The 19,366-nt window shown below is 46.2% G+C and overlaps 1 protein-coding gene across 6 annotated transcripts in view; it reads right to left on the reverse strand.

Annotated features, from left to right (window-relative positions):
- The window catches only part of SEPTIN6 (septin 6), a 77,541-nt gene that overhangs the window by 15,707 nt on the left and 42,468 nt on the right, over positions 1 to 19,366 (reverse strand). For all 6 annotated transcript variants that reach the window (XM_053581109.1, XM_053581107.1, XM_053581108.1 and 3 more), the window contains 5 exons: positions 19,118 to 19,304; positions 15,790 to 15,951; positions 7,985 to 8,081; positions 4,447 to 4,615; positions 542 to 674 (listed from right to left, as the gene is read on the reverse strand). In XM_053581109.1, coding sequence (XP_053437084.1) covers positions 542 to 674; positions 4,447 to 4,615; positions 7,985 to 8,081; positions 15,790 to 15,951; positions 19,118 to 19,304 — 748 coding nt within the window. The remainder of the gene's footprint in view (positions 1 to 541; positions 675 to 4,446; positions 4,616 to 7,984; positions 8,082 to 15,789; positions 15,952 to 19,117; positions 19,305 to 19,366) is intronic.

Consider the following 19,366-nt stretch of genomic DNA (forward strand, 5'->3'; position numbering starts at 1 on the left):
TGATTTAATCATTCCACAATATAAATATAAATTAAGGCATCACATTGCACCCTATAGACAGTTGTTGTTTGTCAATTAAAAAAATAATTTAAACCATTTAAAAAAATTAAATAGTCACACATGGCTACTGTACGGGATGGCAAGGGTCTGGAGAATTAAGTGACACCGAATGAGAAAACATCTCAGCCTTGGGGACGAAAGGTCAAAAAGACACAGAACTAGCCAGGTGTAATGGCTCATGTCTGTAATCCCAGCACTTTGGGAAGCTGAGGTGGGAGGATCGCTTGAGGCCAGGAGTTCGAGACCACCTGGGCAACATAGTGAGATCTTGTTTCTACAAAAAAAAAAAAAAAAAAAAAGCTACAACAAAAAAAACTCACAGCCCCATTTGTGCCAGCCAAGACATGGCTCCAGACACACTGCCCAGAGGCTGGGAGGCTCCCACTGGCTGTCTCTTTTGAGAAGGAAGCCCCTGTCATCAGCTTCCGTGCCATGCACAGCCCTCTTGCCCTTTCTGCCTGGCACCCAGGTTCACATTTACCTCTTTCTCTGCCTCCTTGAGTTCCGCTTCTTTCTCCTTGACTCTCTGGACAAACATCTGTCTCATCTCCTCTTCTTTTTTCTGAAGCTCCCCTAGGAACTCATTCCTTTTGGCCTCATATGTCTCCTGTAAACTGCAAACATGGTCAGGTAAATTCCTCTGCTTTTAGAATGGCTCCTATATGCTGAAAACTGGCCAACAATCTTCTCTGGGTTCCATCCTCCTCCCTCCCCCAATTGGGAGCTGGCTGCAAAAACAGAAGCACAAAACTGTGGGCACCTAGCCTGGCACTTGTCCGCATAATAACAGGGCTTCTGGAGGGGGATGGGGCAGCCCTGAGGAACTGGACAGACTTAGAACATCTGGTTCTATACTTTTCTTTTATACATGAGGAAACTGAGGCCCAAAGAGGTGAGGCGACTTGCTCAAGATCACACAGCTAGTTAAAGGCAGACGTGGGGCTGGAAGTTGGGGCTTCTGTCTCTTCATGTGGGCCCTCTCCCTGCACTGTGTTGCCTGGCCCTAGCTCTGAAACTGACCACATTAATAATATCAACAGATTCTTGATGATATGCTACCATATGCTCAATCCAGTGCTAATTGACATGATGCTAGTCACTCAGCATCTAGGGCCAACAGTCACCATGCAGCCATCAAGGAACTCACGGTGTAGTGGGAGATGCCTGGGCTAATTTTTTTTTTTTTTGAGACAGAGCCTCAAGCTGTCACCTGGGTAGAGTGCTGTGGCATCACAGCTCACAGCAACTTCCAACTCCTGGGCTCAAATGATTCTCCTGCCTCCGCCTCCCAAGTAGCTGGGACTACAGGCACTCACCACAATGCCCGGCTATTTTTTGGTTGCAGCCATCATTGTTGTTTGGTGGGCCCGGGTTGGATTTGAACCCGCCAGCTCAGAGTATATGTAGCTAACGCCTTAGCCGCTTGAGCCACAGGGCTAATTTTTAAAGAAACATGAGATAGCCTGGTGAAGAGGGGCAACTGTGTGCCAAAGAGGGTAGCATGTGTAAAAGCACATGTGGAGAGAGGACATCATTCTTGGGAGCCAGGCATGGCCCTATATGTCTAGAGAGCACAACATAAGCCATGGAGTAGCAGGAGATGAGGTTCTTGAGTCTGCAGAGAATGGGCTTTAGATGCCATATTAAAAAAAAAGAAAATCATACGGCCAGGCATGATGGCTCACGCCTATAACCCTAGCACTCTGGGAGGCTGCGGCGGGTGGATTGCCTGAGTTCACAGGTTTGAGACCAGCCTGAGCCAGAGGGAGACCCCTATCTCTAAAAATAGCCGGGCATTGTGGTGGACACCTGTAGTCCTAGCTATTTGGTAGACTGAGGCAAGAGAATTGCTTGAGCCCAAGAGTTTGAAGTTGCTGTGAGCTATGATGCCATAGCACTCTACCGAGGGTGACAAAGTCAGACTCTATCTCAAAAAACAAATCAGACATATATCCACTGCATGGTTTTAAGCAAGAAATCTCACCAGATCCAATTTGGACCACTCTGGCTGTTGGGTGTAGGATAGCCTTTCCAACACAACAAGAAATGACAGAATCTTAATGTTAAAGGCTCGTAAGGAATGGAGGGAACTACAAGAACAGGAAGGGAAGCAGAACTCCTAGAACTTGGAGAATTCAAAGATAATTCACGTTCAGGGCTTGGACAACCAGGTAAAGGGCCAACAGCCACGTGCTGCCAGGAACTACAACAGGGGACACTGGGGAAGGAGTATGTTTAAAAGAAGAAGATAAATGAGATTGTAGACAGGTTGAGTTTATGGGACGTCTGAGCAGCGATGTCTAGTATACAGTTGGATCAATGGGTTTAGAGCTTGAAAGTAAGATTTCAGCTTGGGAGTCATCTACTTTTAGGTGGTAATTAGGGCTGTGAGTAGAAAGAATCAGCTGCGAAGAGGACAGAGACAGAAAGGAGCAGAGGCCCTCGGAAAGAATCCTGGGGGAATGCCAACATTTAAAGGTGGAAGCTGAAGAAAATGAGCCTGCAAATGAGGCTAAGGAATGGCAAGAGACTTGGGAATAAAAGCAGCCAGGCCAGCACTAGAAAAACCAAAGGCAGAGCATATTCAAGCCTATCAAAGGTGGTGTCAAGATCAAGTAAGCTGGAATTGGCCACAAGTCTAAGGTTGCTGGCAGAGGTGTTGGCCACAAGTCTAAGGTTGTTGGACAGAGGTGTTTCCGGGGCATGCTGGGGGCAGGAGACAGACTGCACTAGGTGAGGGAGAATGAAAGACAGGAAACTGGGTGCTGTAGCTCAGTGGTTAGCACCCTGGCTCCACACACCAGGGGAAGCAAGTTCAAACCTCACGTGGGCCTGATGAACAAAAGAAAGAAAAATGGGGGAGGAGAACCAGTAAAATATGGGACAAATTTTTCTCCTTGCCAGAGACAAACTTCTGGGGTAGAGGAAGAGCAGTTAAGAGAGTTTCTTTAGCATGAGAATTTTTTTTTTCTTTTTGGCCGGGGCTGGGTTTGAACCCGCCACCTCTGGCATATGGGGCTGGCGCCCTACTCCTTTGAGGCACAGGTGCCACCCGAGAATTTTTTCTTTTTGAGATAGTCTCTCACTTTGTCGCCCTCAGTAGAGTGCTGTAGGGTCACAGCTCACAGCAACCTCCAGGTCTTAGGCTTAGGCGATTCTCCTGCCTCAGCCTCCCGAGTAGCTGGGACTACAGGCGCCCGCCACAACGCCCGGCTATTTTGTTGTTGTTATTGTTGTTGTTGCAGTTTGGCCGGGGCCAGGTTCAAACCCGCCGCCCTCAGTGTATGGGGCTGGCGCCCTACTCACTGAGCCACAGGCACCACCCAGCATGAGAATGTTTACATGCAAAATGGAAAGAAGGCAGAAGGGAAGGAGTGAAGAGGGTGAAGATGAGGGAAACAGATGTATTCAGGCTGGAGTGAAGAAGAACAGGAGAGGCTTTGGTGGCTGCTGGCCCTGCAGCCTGTACAGGAGTGAGTCTGTCCCTCCTGAAGCAGGGCATCCCCAAAGGACCGGCTAGGCTCTGTCCCCAGGCCAGGTTTCAGTTGTGAGCAGCTACTGTGGGATTTCAGAGGCCATTTGAAAGCCACTTTAGCATGCAGACATCTCCCCTCACATGCTTATCAATGTCTGATATCTCTTAAAAGGAGACCAAACCATAATAAAGAGCACCATGTGCTCACTTAGACTGTGGGGCTTCTGTCACACATCACACACAAAGATCAGACACTTCTACTTGGTGTATCGCTCCTATCTGCGTAACAACCTGCTTTCAAAAACATTCTTCTCTGAGAGCATTTAGATTCTGATTCGAGGACTATGCCGGTGATTATTCACATCCTGTGGTCAAAATAAAATTTGCACTTTAATGCAAACACTAAGAACAGTGAATGAAGAGACTGCAGTTCATCAATATGTATCTGCTTCCTGGTCCCACCTGGTTTCGAGAATGGGGAGACTGGTAAAGAACAGACTGGAAGCCTGCCTGAGCAGAAGCCTGATGAAGAAAGAGGGGCAGAGGACAGTTACAAACTGCCACCCTATGGAAGAAGGCCCCAGCTCAGGGTCTCCCTCCAGTAGAGGTGACCGGAGCTGCCGCGTGCGTGCTTGTGTGCGAATGCCCAGCCTTGCTGATTCTCTGGGCCTCCTCCCTTTCCTTGCCCTTGTAAGCAGGGCAGCAGGGCTTCCAGGCCTGCCCTGCCACAGCTCTCCTGGCAGGTGCGAAGAGGCAGAAAGGGAAACAGGCGAGCAGAACTGGCATGTGAGTTAGCCACTCTTCTCGGTGTTAGCACCTGTGTTTCGCCTCCCCTGCGAAGTGTTCAGGGCAAGGCTTCCTTCCACACCACCTGGGGGCGCTGAGCTGGGCTGGGCTGGTGGGAGTGGTACCTGAAGGGTTTGCTGTCAGGGTCCGTGTCCTTGAAGCCCATCTCCTCCAGCTTACAGCGGCGGTACAGCTCATAGTGCCGGGTGTGGGTCTGCTCCCGCAGATCCTCCATGTTGACCCGAATCAGCATCTCCCGCAGCTTCACAAAGTCGCAGTGGGCCTCATTTTCAACTGCACAGTAGGGTTGGGAGTATTAAAAGGGCAGCAGAAGCAGAAAGGGATGAAATGAAAGGAGAAATGTCTAACAATGGTATCACCTTGGAATCTATGTATACAGGACCTGCTGGCTGACCTCCCAATTTGCTTTTCTACCGAAAATGCAAATGAAAAATTACCAAAATGGCAATAATGAAAAACTATGATACCATAAAAATACCTAAGATGGGGCGGTGCCTGTGGCTCAGTCAGTAGGGCGCCGGCCCCACATACCGAGGGTGGCGGGTTCAGGCCCGGCCCCGGCCAAACTGCAACCAAAAAAAAAAAAAAAAGCCGGGCGTTGTGGCGGGCGTGGGTAGTCCCAGCTACTCGGGAGGCTGAGGCAAGAGAATCGCTTAAGCCCAAAAGTTTGAGGTTGCTGTGAGCTGTGTGAGGCCATGGCACTCTACCGAGGGCCATAAAGTGAGACTCTGTCTCTACAAAAAAAAAAAAATAAGAAGAAGAAAAAAAAAATACCTAAGATGACGTTCAGTAGTACCTCAACCCAAATGCAGCAATCAGAACCTTCATGGGAATGTTTGTTCCACACCACTCTGGGGACAATAACACATGTACATTCATCCACCCAGCCAATGTATATTTGTGAATCTCTGTTCCCAGAATAGTAGGAGGCATAGGGAATTCAGATACAAAGTCATGGAGTCTCGCCCTCGGGAGCTTACAGTTCAGTGGAAGAATAGATTCAAATATAACATAATTCGAAATTACAAACATATGGACATATAACTGAGTTGCAATGAAAACTCAGAAGAGGGGGGCCTAAGAACTCCTGGGAGAGTGAAGGCTTCACCAAAGAGACAACCCCTAAGATAATTCTGGAAGGAAGAATTGGAATTTATCAGGAAGAGAAGGGAACAGTCCTTGCAGGGTCTCAATAAGGTTAGGCAAGGTTACATAGCTAGTAAGTTGCAGAGTTAGGATTCAAACCCAGGCAACATAGGGCAGAGGCAAAGGCTCTGACCAGGTGACACAGTCTCCAAAGACTAAGGGGAAAGAACTAGGATATCAATAGATGACAGTGACGAAGAGGGATGTGGACCACAGGCATGGGCCATCTAAGTGACAGAAGCTTCCAGGGGGGTGTTTTTGTAGAGAGTGAATAGTGTGGTCTGACAGTGGCAGTGGTGCCCAGGAGTAAGGGGAACCCACTTTCTGGCCCAAGTGAGCAAGTTCCCACCTCAAGAGCGTGTAGCAAAGGTCTGCATTTTGGGCAGCAGTGGCCAAGAGTAAAAGATGTGGACTAAGTCATGGCAAAGTTGACATCTGGATGGACCAGCAGGTCCTGAGCAGTGCTGTCAAGGTGGCTACAGGTGTGGTTTAATTGTGTCATTTGGTGCAATTTGGCCTGACCATGAAGGGACAGTAATGTCTGAGATGAATAGGCACAGTCACCCCAAATTTTGTTTTGCAGTGTCTGGCAGAGGGGAGTGGGGGCAGAGAAGGGTTCTGGGATGTCAGGGTCTGGCATTTGCAGAAGGCTGCCTTGTGGTCAGAGTAATCTTTCCAAAGCTCAGATGAGCTCACAGAATCCCTCTGTGCTTAAGACTCACTGCACGTGGGAAAAAGGCCCCTACTGTCATAAAACATAAGCTAACATTAAAAATTGCCTCAGTAAGACAATGTCTCAGGACTATGTTATAAGCCATCTCCTCTTCCATCTCTGGACAGTGATCTCTGGTGGTCAGTCAGAAGGAGTGCCTGTAAGGCCCCTGTAGGATGCCCAAGCAATAGACAATTTCTCATTCCCACAGAACAGTCAACTCAGACTTATAAGAAAAACTTTCAAAACCCCCCTTTTTTGGTTAGGCGTGGGGTAGTCCAAGTTAGAGGAAGGAAGTCATTGGAACCACATCTGCTGGCTTTTCCTTATTGCACCTATCTCTCAGACCACAGATTTATTTGGAGATGTTGGTCCAAAAACATTTGCAAAGGTTATTGTGGGGCATCCCCAGCTCCAAACAGCAAAGACCAAAACTTAGCACAGCTCTGATAAGCAGTCCTGTCCTACCTATGGAGGATCGGGCTATCACCAGTGGTTCTTTCGAGTGGCTTAAAACATGGAAGCCTTTGTACGGGATAAGGATAATTCACTGCCCACTTTCAGTTGTTTGCCCAGAAATACGGATGAGTGTACAGGGAATCATCCACCCTCTCAAACAGTGCCCAGCAATCCATGGCCCCATTTATAGCTGTAGATGCTAAGGACCAGAGACCTCTTCCACACATGGCAGTGTCCTAGGCCTTGTCTTATCCACTGAATAGACTAACCCCGAGGGTAACTTACCATGTGTCAGCAGACCACAAAAGGAACTTTTCTAAGTGTACATACAGTACATCTTATTTCTAAATTGTGAAATCATTCATACAAAAGGGTGCATGAAATGTGTCAACACAATGTCGCTACAACCTGGCTTAAACATTACCAGCACCTTAGAAGCCCCTGTGGGCCAGCCCCTTCCCAATCTCATCCCTCCCCCCACCACAATGACTCTTAACCACTATCTTGACTTTGGGGGTTATCATTCCTTTGTTTTTCTTTATAGTTTTACCACTTATGTATAAATTCCTGAAAATATGTCTAGTTTTGTCTACCTTTAAAATTTATACAAATGGAATCATGCAGTATGTATTCTTCTATGATTTACTTAGCCCAACATTATGTTTCTGAGATTCATTCATGGAGATGTAACTGTAGTATGTTCATTTTTTTGCTATATAATATTCCATTATATGAATATTTTATAACAGGGGTCCTCAAACTGCGGCCATGGGCCACATGAGGCAGTGTGATTATTTGTTCCTGTTTTGTTTTTTTAATTCAAAAGAAGATATGTGCAGTGTGCATAGGAATTTGTTCATAGTTTTTTTTAAAACTATAGTCCGGTCCTCCAACGGTCTGAGGGACAGTGAACTGGCCCCCTGTTTAAAAGGTTTGAGGATGCCTGTTTTACAATGTCTGGATTGTTTCTATTTTTTTGTCATCGCAAACAACACTGCTGAGAACTTTCTTGTACATCTCCTAGTGCACTTCGGCAAGCATACATGCTTATTTTGCACACTCCTTCCTACCTTGTTCCAAGTCCATTTGGTTTTGTTTTAAGAATGCTTTCTCCCTTAAAGACAAAGGGAGCTTGCTTGCATTAAGAATCTAGGTATGCCTAGAGCCAGAGTGTGCCTGCTAGTGATCCCTATGTCTATTTGAGATCCACAATGAATGAACAGAGACTGGGGACAAGGTAGGGCCTTGTCCTACCGTAGTTGGGGACAAGCAAAGAGTCAAAAGGGGCTCCCTGAGTGTTAGCTCTCTCGTGGAGACTCACTCACCCTGCACGGTGCCCCAAGGATACTGTCGCGCCTTCATCATCTTGTTGCCTATCTTCAGTTCTTCGGTGCTGCCAATGACAGCAAATGGCAAGTGGGCCTGAAACCAAAGGCAAACCAAAGCTGAGAACTCCCGAGGTAAATCACTGAGCACCCCACAATCCAACCACTGCTCATCTCCAGAGTCTCAGGCCCTCCCCTTGCAACGTCCCTCACTATTGTCATCATCAAGAGGCATTTATTAAAGCTCCTGAGCTGTTTAAGGATAAGAGGCCTAGACTAGGCTACTGCTGTTCAGAAATTCACAACAGAAGGTAATAATGACATGACTGAATGCATAGGGAATGACAAAGAGAGAAAATAAGCAGAATAATAAACAGATATGTAGATTAGCAAGCTATTCCTATTCACTGTTGCTGCTGAGGAGAATGGCCATTGGAAGATGAAGGTTCCATGTGGATAGACAGGATAGAAAGGAGAGCTGGGGGGCTTGGATTACTGCCTCCCTCCCAGAGCACAAGAGCCCTGAGAATAGGTACATGCTATAGCCATGTGGCTGACTGAGTGGTACTGTCCTTGCTCTCATCCTTCCCTGGAACAAGAGCTCACATTAAACTTGTGAGCCTAGAGGGCAAGTCATCAAGTATTTACCCATGACCGTGCTGGGTTCTGCTGCAGGTGCTATAAGGGAGACAGAAGAATTAGAAGACACACTCCTTTGCCCTCTAGAACTTATAGTCTTGTTGAGGAAGCCCAAATTACATACCTGACATCATGTAAGGCAGTATGTGACCAAGGGCTCAAATACATTGTCTGGTGCCCAGCATGTAAGTAAGTACTTAATCAATACTCGAATGGCAGTGGTAGGGCTATGGGAACAGGAGAGAGGAATGAAAGGTAAAGTACAAACAGGGGTATGAGCTTGGTGCCTACAGGGAAACAAGGAGGTGGCCCCAGCTTTGTGGGCCAGAGGAGAGGGAGCCATTCCTTCTAGGTAGTGTAGGGCCTAGGAAATGCCCAAAGGTCTGGTCTGCGGGGAGCTGACCAGCTTGTGAGTACTAAGTCACCACTGGCCAAATGGAATCATGGAATAAACGTTATTTTATAAACTAGGAGAGTCCAGGTTGGGTACTAACCCAACAGGTAAAAAGTCCACTGGAGCAAGCTTTCTTAGCCTGCTTGGAGAAAGAAGCCATGGTATCAGATATTTTGACCCATTTGCTCACTCATCCATTCTACAAATATTTACTGAGCTCCTACTATATGCTAGGCATTAAGAAGAATACAATATTAAAAAAACACAGAGACTGCTCCCAGAGAATACACAGTTTGCTAAGGGAGAAAGACCTACCAGCTACAATAATATGAGGTCTGACAATTAAGGTCTTGAACTTGCCACTGTGCACTTATGTTGGCAGCACTGTACAAACAACTTGGTAAAGATTCATAACCTTGGTATATCAGTGTTTCACAGTTGTGTTTGTGACAATGTCTGGCAGTATCTTGCAGCATGGTGTTCATTATTGTTGTGTGTTTTTGTGTGCCGTTTATAAGAATGTCAGAGCTTGAATTAGAGCAACAAAAAAATCATTCAATTTCTTGTTAAACTTGGCAAGAGTAGAAGTGAAATCAGGGACATGTTAATCCAAGTTTATGGGGATAATATGAAGAAAACAGCAGTGTACAAATGGATTAAACCTTTTTCTGAGGAGAAAGAAAGCATCATTGATGAAGAGAAGTCAAAGAACCTAGTAACCAGTAGAACTGATAACAACATTGCAAAAATTCATCAAACTGTGTGTTAAAATTGTCAGCTGACTGTGAGAAGTACAGCAGACCAAGTAAACATTGATAAACAGAAAAATCTTCACTGAAAATCTCGGCCAACAACTTGTGGCTCTTGCATCACAACAATGCACCAGCTCACATAGCACTGTCTGTGAGGGAGTTTTTAGCCAGTACACAAATAACTATATTGGAACACCCTCTCTACTCAACTGATCTGGCCCTCAATGACTTTTTTCTTTACTTGAACATAAAGAAAATATTGGCAATATTGGAAGGAAGACATTTTGATGATATTCAAAACATCAAGGGTAATAATGAGGACAGCTCCGATGGCCACTCCAGAAAGAGTTCTAAATTTGCTTTGAAGAGTGTACTAGGCACTAGAATCACTACATAGCTTCCCAAGGGGAGTATTTTGAAGGTTACCATAGTGATATTCAGCAATGAGGTATGCAGCACTTTTTCTAAGGCAAGTTTGTGAACTTAATTGTCAGACCTTGTACCGTAAGATCAAGGCTGTAAAAAGAGGTTCGAAGGCTGGAGGAACACGTAGGAGGGCACTACTAACTTTATGGGAGTCAAAGAAGTCATCACTGAGTAGGTAGGAGCAATTGTACTAACAGTTCTGGAGGTGGTGGCCGTTTATTAAGCTCTATGCACGTGTACCAGGCGCTTACATGGCATTATCTCACTGAAGCTTTATGACAACACTAGGAGGTAGGGCATCTTATTATCCCACATCATAGACAGGGAGACAGAGTTCCAAAGGTCTAAGTGACTTGCCAGCAGGAACACAACAGTAAGAATGGAGCTAGGTGGGGAATCCTGGTCACTGACTTCAAAGCCCAGCCCTTGCTGGTCTGCTACTCCCATTTGAGGGGTTCGAGCAGCAGATGACGTAAACACTTTAAACCCTGGGGGAAACTGGTTGTGCAAAGCCAGATTATAAGATGCAGTTCAATTTGGGAAACCCACAGCCAATCTGTTGCTTGTTTGCTTAATCTCCATGCTGATCTTACAGCCAATCCTTCCTCTTCATTCTTCTCTAGCTCTGGACTCCAGGCATGTCCTTCAGCACTGGGGACAAACCCAGGATTTCATCAGTTCACTTCCAGGATATCCACTGATCCCCCAAGGTACTTATCTACCAGCTAAAGCTGCTCTTCCTTCACCCTCTCCCCTCTCTCAGCTACTGCCCAATCCCCTCTCACTCCACTGACATCCCCAAAATAGGGACACAGGAAAGAGGAGGTATGGATATGGAAGGTGGGTGTGGGGTGGAGGTGGGGGGTATTTAATCAACAGGGAAACTGGGCATGCGACACACAAAGCATTTGGGGAGCACCGAATTCCTGAAAATGCTGCCCAAGGGCCTGAGCATCTCCAACCTTTGCCGGTTGGCTTTTTGTGTGTGGGGGGTCATCTGTGCATAATTCTTTCCCACTCAGGGACCTAAGACATGTCAGAAGCCTCAAATCTACCCCAAAACACTTTCCAGAAAAATGTTTCCCCTACAGAGACCCTCAAAGCCTCAGCCACAAAACACAAAAGAGGCAAGCAGCAGCCCCCTTCAGAGGGCTAGACTGAAGGAGGAAGTGAGAAGGGAAGTCAGATGGTATCATTCTTGCTCATCCTGGGCTCTCCCCCGTGTGTTGGAAGAGAAAGGCCTAAGAAGTGGGAGGTACTTGTCTGGGCTCAAGAATAAAAAAGAGGAAAAAAACCTCAAGAAGAATATAAAGGCATAAAGAAAGGTCAGTATTCCCTTGGGCCTGTTATTTTTACTATCAAGAGACATTGCCAGAATGACAGGGTCACTTGCTTCCCGTCTTCCTCAAAACTGCTGTAATTTTATTCTTCTAGCTTCTCTCCTGCTCTAAAAGTCAGCCTCCACCAAACAGACTTTAGAGGACTCCTTTGCAACTAGTATCAGACCAGAGTCTGTTCTGGTAAGTGTATGTAAAGGTGGGCATCTCTGAGCACTCTCCCTTCATTCAACCTTCACAATCTCATAGGGCAATGATTATAAACACCATTCATGATTTGGGGGAATTGGGATACAGAAAGGTTAAATGAGTCGCCCTGACCCCCATGTCCAGATATTCCAAGGAGGGAAGATTTGCCTGCCAACCTGCCTCAGCCACCCAAGGGTGGCCTGCACCCTGCCTCCTGGCTACATGGCATCTGCTGGAAGTCAGCTGACTGAGACAGGCAGGAAGTCATGGGGACAAGCCTTTGGCCCTCTGTCCTGGTGCTTGTGAGAGACAGATGGCTGTGACGACCAGAATGGATTCCATCAGAGCAGGGAGAAGATAAGACCCCTCAACCATTCTTCTAGGTCCTACCCAGGGGATTCAAATCAGAAACCAGGCTTCCTGATTTTTTTGTCTTTCAAGTCCCTGCAAGAGACTGACAGGGGTGACATTTTGTATGTGTGGGCCTAGGGATGAGACTCTGATAAGCAAGGCAGTGTTACTGCCAAAACATGGACAGGTTCCTAAGGTGAGGCCATGTAACTGTCTCACTTACACCTCTAATGCGGTGTCCTCTGATGTCAGATTCCCAGTCTCAGAAAACTCCAGTAAGAGGTAGTCGCAAGCCTGTTCTTGGGAGGCTATTCTCAGATTCACTACCTTAGTAAACTACCTGAGACTGGGTAATTTATAAAGAACAAAAATTTCTTACAGATCTAGAGGCTGGGAAGTCTAAGATCAAGGCACAGTATCTGTTCTGGTGAGGGCCTCTTCTTATACCCTCACATGGCAGAAGGCAGAGGGGCGAGAGGTAGCCCAGTGCTGCCTGAGGTCTCTTTTAAAGGGTACCAACCCCATTAATGAGGAGTCCTCATGACCTAATCACCTCCTAAAGGCCCTACCTCTTACTATTATCACATGGGCAACACCTGAATTTTAGAGGCAACACATCCAAACGATAGCACTACTTGTGCTATACTATTTCATGTCTTCCTGAAGTTCCTCTTGGTGCATTTTATTTATTTATATTTTAGAGACAGGGTCTTGCTCTTTCACCCAGGCTGGAATGCAGTGGCATGATCATAGGTCACTCACTGTATTCTCGAATTCCTGGGCTCAAGTGATCCTCCCGCTTCAGTCTCCCAAGTAACTGGGACTTCAGGCACTTACTACCACGCCCGGCTAAATTTTTAATTTCTGTGGAGATAGGGTCTCACTATGTTGCTCAGGCTGGTCTTACATTCCTGGCCTCTAGTAATCCAAAGTACTGAGATAAGAAGCGCGAGCCACTGAACCCAGCCCTCTTGGTTTGATGATCTAAGTGACATTAATCATTTTATTCTCATCCTACCACCTCCATTCTACCAGGGAGGTTAGACGATTGTTTTCCTTATCCCAGTGAAACAGACACTGTCATGGCTCTTTATTCTTCATTTGCCAATAATATCCTGACTGCACTTGGCTTCCGCCCATGGTGGACAGTGTTTCCCAGTTGTACTGCTGGTCATGTTTGTCCCAATTTTAGCCTCCTACTGGCAACTAAGACCATCACCTGATTTGCTCTCAAGTCAGCCTTTGGTGAATCCTGCAAAAGTTCATGCAAACAATGGAGATACCATGTTGTTTCAGGATAAGGGATGAGCTTGTGCCTGGGCCGGGGAGAGGGAGCTCCCTGTGACTCCACTGGTCAGACACCAGCTCACTAGGCCCAAATATCAAATGCCTTTGTGGGGACCAAACCCCAGAAAAATGGCCAACTGAACTTAGTCAAGTAATTGGGCCCATTCACTCGTCCGAACCATTCAAAACACCTTAAATGTAAACATAGCAATTTCTTGTATTAAAGTCTACAACCTTGACAGGTTGGAAAGTAGCATGTAGCAAGACCTCTCTCTCCCTTCTTTTGCCCCCTCCATCTGAAAGGTTTTCCAGAGCCACCCACAAGCCAATGGGGTAGCTGAGCCCATATTACTCTCATGTCCTCCCATGAGAATCTCTCGCGGTGAGTGACAGGATACTGTACTTCTCCACTCAGGTAAGAGGTTTCTTCCACTTCTTCTAATCCACTTCCTATACCAATTAGCTGGGTGGCTGAAGCTGGAGAATTCAAATCCAGAATTGAAAAGGCCAGCACCCACTCCTCTTACCACCCAAGCCCAGGTCTCCCACACTGCAGCTTCATACACCACAGCTTGTCTGAAGACTTTAAGACTTGATACAGTTGTTCCCGTGATAGGCAGGCCAAGCAATCTCGGTGAACATTTTATAGCAGCAACATCCTACCCTTTTCTCCATCACAGTGCATGTAACACAAAGCACTCCCAATTCCAGGCTGCAAGGCCACGCCTCTCTTTCCCGTTCGAAAAGGCAGGGTGGAATGTAAGGGAGTGAGTGGTGAATGATGTTATTATAGGGATAATCCCGCATCCACTTGAATTTAGTTTTTCAAAGTGAAACACTGGCAATCCTTAGACTGTTACGGGTAACAAAGGACCCATAACCCCTTCACAGCCGTAACAGTGTGCTTAAGAACTGCTTCTTTGTAGCATGAGAAGTTTCCAACCTTGAAGCTGAGCCTAGCCTGGGCTGAGAACAGAGCACAGGATGACTATCACTCCTAATCCACAATGTAGTTTATGTGACACCCTGAGATGGCTGAACACTCTCAGTCCCTATTTATTCTTAGCACAGCAAACCATAAGCCTGAAAACTGCTTGATGACTTAGGGAATTGGCATTTGGAAGATATCTATGGAGGCTGATGTCCCGAGGTGACTATGTGCTTCCATACATCAGTGCCAGTGACACCCAGACATTTCTCTCCAGGCTCCCATTTTTCAGCAAGCTCGGCACACTTTCAGGGTTTCTCATCACAACAGAGCCTAGTTGCCATCAAAACACCCTGACTGCTTATGAAGACAAATGGTAATCTTTTTTATGTTTTTCCATGCCCACGGCCAGTCACAGAGGATAAATGTCCACCTGCCGCAATCTGCAAAGCCTTACCCTTGAGTTAGATTTGTCGAAGATGATGACGGACTTCTAATAACAAACTTATCTTGGGTGTACTGATGGGCAGGAAGTCAGGCGAGACAATGGCTTGCTGCCCTGCTATGCTAATTTGCTGGCCAGTTCATAGGAGGTGGCAGCTGATGCTGTAATGATAACTTCGAGGGCAGCAGCAGCAGGAAAGTTTTCTAAAAATGGCTTTTATTACAAGGTTTTCCTGAGTTTGGCTGTACCCAGGCATTATGTCATTAGGAAAAACTGATGCCTCTCAATAGAGAAAAAGAAATCTGCTCCCAAAGCAGAGGCTCTCTGAAAGCTATTAGCTGTCTCCTTGAAATCACAACATTGACTATTTCGAGGCAACAGCATCAACACATTGTAAAGAAGCATGAGGAGACGGTTGACTCTGCCTTCTTTATTACTCATTCCTCTAGTGGGGGATGTGGGGAGGGAGCGGAAAGATGGCAAGAATTTTTTTGATTCATCAACACTTAATAAGCAAAGCATAACCCTGATATTTAAAAATAACATGTCTCTAGTCACCAATGACATTGGAGGCTACAAACCATTTGTCTTCCTAGAGGCAGAAGGCTTGATTATCTGAGTACAGATTATCCCTGAGTTTCTGAAGCCAGTCAACATTTTCAGCCTTTTCTTCCTTCACTACGTCAACTCTCCCAGAATTGTTTTACTCAGAGACAAAGACTGTTTGCCTTTCCTGTAGACCCATGGGGGCTGTCTGACCTAGGCCAGAGCAGCATCAAGGAGATGAGTGAAAGAAGAGGTCTGAAGTCCCTGTTCCACGCTCTTCCCTTTCCCTTTGTCTCTGGCTATTAATCTCTGCACATCTGAGGTTTTGCAGCAGCCAACACTAGGAAGAAAGACTGTTTTTGTTCTGGATTCTCACTCACAAATACCTGGGACTTACATAATCAAGAGTTGACGATGCAAAGACAGATGGTGATAATGCTTTACTGCTATTTGTTAAAATGATAATAAAAAGCAAACGGTCAGAAGGTTGAGCCCCTGTGCTCCTACTCACATTCATGGTTCCATTGATCTCTGCCACCGACTCATCATCTGTAGGGAACTGATAGATCTGGACCCCATTGCTGACAAGCTCACTGGTGATTTTGATTTTGAACTTTGTTAGCTCACTCTTAGAAATGGCATCTGATTTGGCAATGATGGGGATGATGTTCACCTAAGGAAAGGAGGAGCAAAGTAGAGTTATTGTTGGTAACCTGCAACTGACAGTGGCATGACCTAGGACCTACCAGAGCGAGCAGCCCAGCGCAATGGTGGAGTGGCTACACCTCTGTAGCCAAATAATGTAATAAGCAACAACATAGTACTTACAACGTGCTGGGCACCGAACTAAGTACTTTATATGGATTAGCACAATTAATCCTAGCAATAATCCTCCGAGGCGGTATTGTTTTACCAAAGAGAAATTGAGGCATAGAGAGGTTAAGTAACTTGTCCAAGGCCACAGAGCCAGGAAGTAGCAGAACTGGTATTCAAATCCAAGTTTAGCCTTATTCTATAGTCTTAGCCAGGAGCTGTCTACCAGGTCAAAATCCAGTTGATAAGCTGTGTGAGTGACATCTTGGCGTCAGGGTCACTGTGTGGGTGATTCAAAGCACAGAGATGATAGCTGGAAATGTGTGGTTGACAGGAGGAGAGAAGGCTGCTCCTTTGTTAACAGTATATTGACCCAACGTACCCAGGCCAGGCTAACCCCAGCCAGGTGTGATGACCCACCTGGGATACAGCAGGGAAGGAAGGGGCAGTGCTCACTGAGGATGCACACATGGCTCTCTTTCTGGCTGCAAACACTGATTAACCAATCGCTCAGGTAAAGAAGACCCTTTCAGTTACCAATCTGACCTGGGCCTTATACAAAAAGCGTTATACTCAGTTTCATGACTAGGTTCTGGGCAAAGAAAGCAGGTAAAATGCCCAATTTCAGGCAGTGCTGAGAATGGCCTAATGCCAACCTAAAGTTCAACCCCCCTAAACTTAGCCAATCCTGGAGATTCTGCAAGCAGAAACAAGGCTTTTACAGTAAGATGGTAAAGAAACTTGAAATGCACATGTCTTCATGAGACAGAGCGCCCCTGGGCTCAGGGTCACATGGAGAGCACAGTCATTCCTGCCAGCAGACTCCAATGGGTGGCATGGGTGGTGCTTACACCATGGGCTCAGAAAGGGGAGTCTGGGGGCTCTAGACCCAGAAGTCCTGCTTCCTTTGCACTTTGGCTTAGGAATGGCTCCTTGATATCACACAAAGCTTCAGGTGCTGATGCAAAGAAAGATTGGATCTAGGAAGCACCTCCCTTGAAGTCTTTCAGAGGTGCGGGCAGCCAAAGCCCTTGCCAAGGTGGAACAGCGGGCAGAGCCAATTCTCCTTGTCACTTTTGCCAAGTCCCTATCAGCATACTATAAACATATATCAAAGGCTGCTTATTTAACCCAGCCCACCCACCAGACCTCTACCCGCCTGGCTCAATGCCACCCTGGACAGGGCATGCAGGACATGGCAACATTTCAAGAGCAGCCTATTATTCTCGGGCAGTGAGCTCATTGCTGTGAAAAATGAAAAATTGCTCCTATTCTGATGATAGCTGAAATTTAGTTTTTATAGTAGCTGCGCTACTGAATGACTGCATGTAAATTCGATTTTTGTAAAATAAAATACCTTGGAGTCAGAAAGAGCGAGGTCCGAATCCCAAACTGATTATAAGCTGTCTGACCTTGAGCAAGCCACTTGACTCTCTGTGCTTCAGGTTCCTCGTATGTAAAATGGGGATGATAACAGTATTCACTACACTGGATTTTTGGAATGATGAAATAAAATAATGCATATGAAGTACGCATTACAGTTTTCTTAAAACATTAAGAGAAAATATACTAGTAATTAGGCCTTTTGAAGAATCCTGTGGTTAATTCTTTTGTGCAGCGAACAATCCTTTAACACTGTCTAATTTAGACGTGGAGTAGGATTTGCACTTTCCAGTTTTTGTTAAAGTAGGACATGCCTGATTCCCACAGCTATTTTTCTCAGGCCTGGAGGCAACATAACATAGTACCACAAAGGCTGGGTGCGGTGACTCACGCCTGTAATTGTAGCACACTGGGAGAACAAGGCGAGTGGATTGCCTGAGCTCACGGGTTTGAGACCAGCCTGAGCAAGAGCAAGACTCCATCTCCAAAAATAGCCGGGTGTGTGGTGGGCGCCTGTAGCACTTGGGAGGCTAAAGCAAGAGAATCACTTGAGCCCAAGAGTTTAAGGTTGCTGTGAGCTGCCTTGCCACAGCACTCTACTGAGGGTGGCAAAGTAAGACTCTGTTTCAGAAAACAACAACAACAAAATGTAGTGCCACAGATCTGGGTTTGAATCTAAGTTCTACCAGTAGCTATATGACAATGGACAAGTCACTTAACCTCTCAGAGCATCAGTTTTCTCTTCCATAAAATAAGGATAATAATAGTGTTTACCTCACAAGATTGGTATACAATGAGAGTTTAAGAGATGTTAATTGCTATTATAAAAATTATTATGGATAGGGCAGCGCCTGTGGCTCAGTGAGCAGGGCACCGGCCCCATATGCTGAGGGTGGCGGGGTTCAAACCCAGCCCCGTCCAAACTGCAACAAAAAAAAAAATAGCTGGGCGTTGTGGCGGGCGCCTGTAGTCCCAGCTGCTCGGGAGGCTGAGGCAAGAGAATCGCCTAAGCCCAGGAGTTGGAGGTTGCTGTGAGCTGTGTGAGGCCACGGCACTCTACCGAGGGCCATAAAGTGAGACTCTGTCTCTACCAAAAAAAAAAAAAAATTATTATGGATAATAAGAATAATAACTTTCATTTTATGTATCTATTTTTTTTTTTCAAAGGAGAGCTTTGTTTCTCATGAAAAGGTCTCAACCTGCAGTGGCCACTCTGATAGGCTGAGGAACACTACTCCAGCCACAACACAGGAACAGGTGTTTCCAATAATAATTTTTTTCCAATAATAATTTTCAAAGTCAAGTTTGCATGTTTGATTCTAGCACAGGCCAGTTAATGTTGGAACAAAGACAAAACACCTTTCTGCTGTCAAAGCCTGGAGCCCTAGACCTGGACAGCCATCTTGCTTGCATCCACCTTTATTCCCAAGAGAGATCAGGGCAGAAAGACAGCTCAGGGAAAACCCATTCCTAGTGATGGCAAAACAGATCACAAAACATATGACTCGGGTGTTGGATCAAGAACACCATCTTTAGAGAGGGACAGGAATGAGGAAGGGGATCTACTTTGCATGCGTTTCAGTAAGAGTGAGTCCAGCTTGCTCTGCCTCCTGCCCACCTGTGCCCCCGCCCTACCTCCGTACCTTACTGTCCAGCTTCTTCATTGTCACCAGGTCCAGAGACTTCAGGGAATGACCCGTTGGGGCGATGAAATACAAGCAGGCGTGGATTCGGGAATCGTGGTAGGTGTGCAACACTCTTCGAATCTTCAGCTCCTCCTGCAGGTAGGCCTCAAACTGTGCATCGATGAACTCCACGATGGGCTTGTAGCTAAAGGGGAGAATGGAGAAAGGCTTCCAAATCTTAGATGTTGACACAGTTCCTCCTAGAAG

The sequence above is a fragment of the Nycticebus coucang genome, chromosome X, assembly GCF_027406575.1.
Source record: "Nycticebus coucang isolate mNycCou1 chromosome X, mNycCou1.pri, whole genome shotgun sequence".
NCBI lineage: Eukaryota > Metazoa > Chordata > Mammalia > Primates > Lorisidae > Nycticebus > Nycticebus coucang.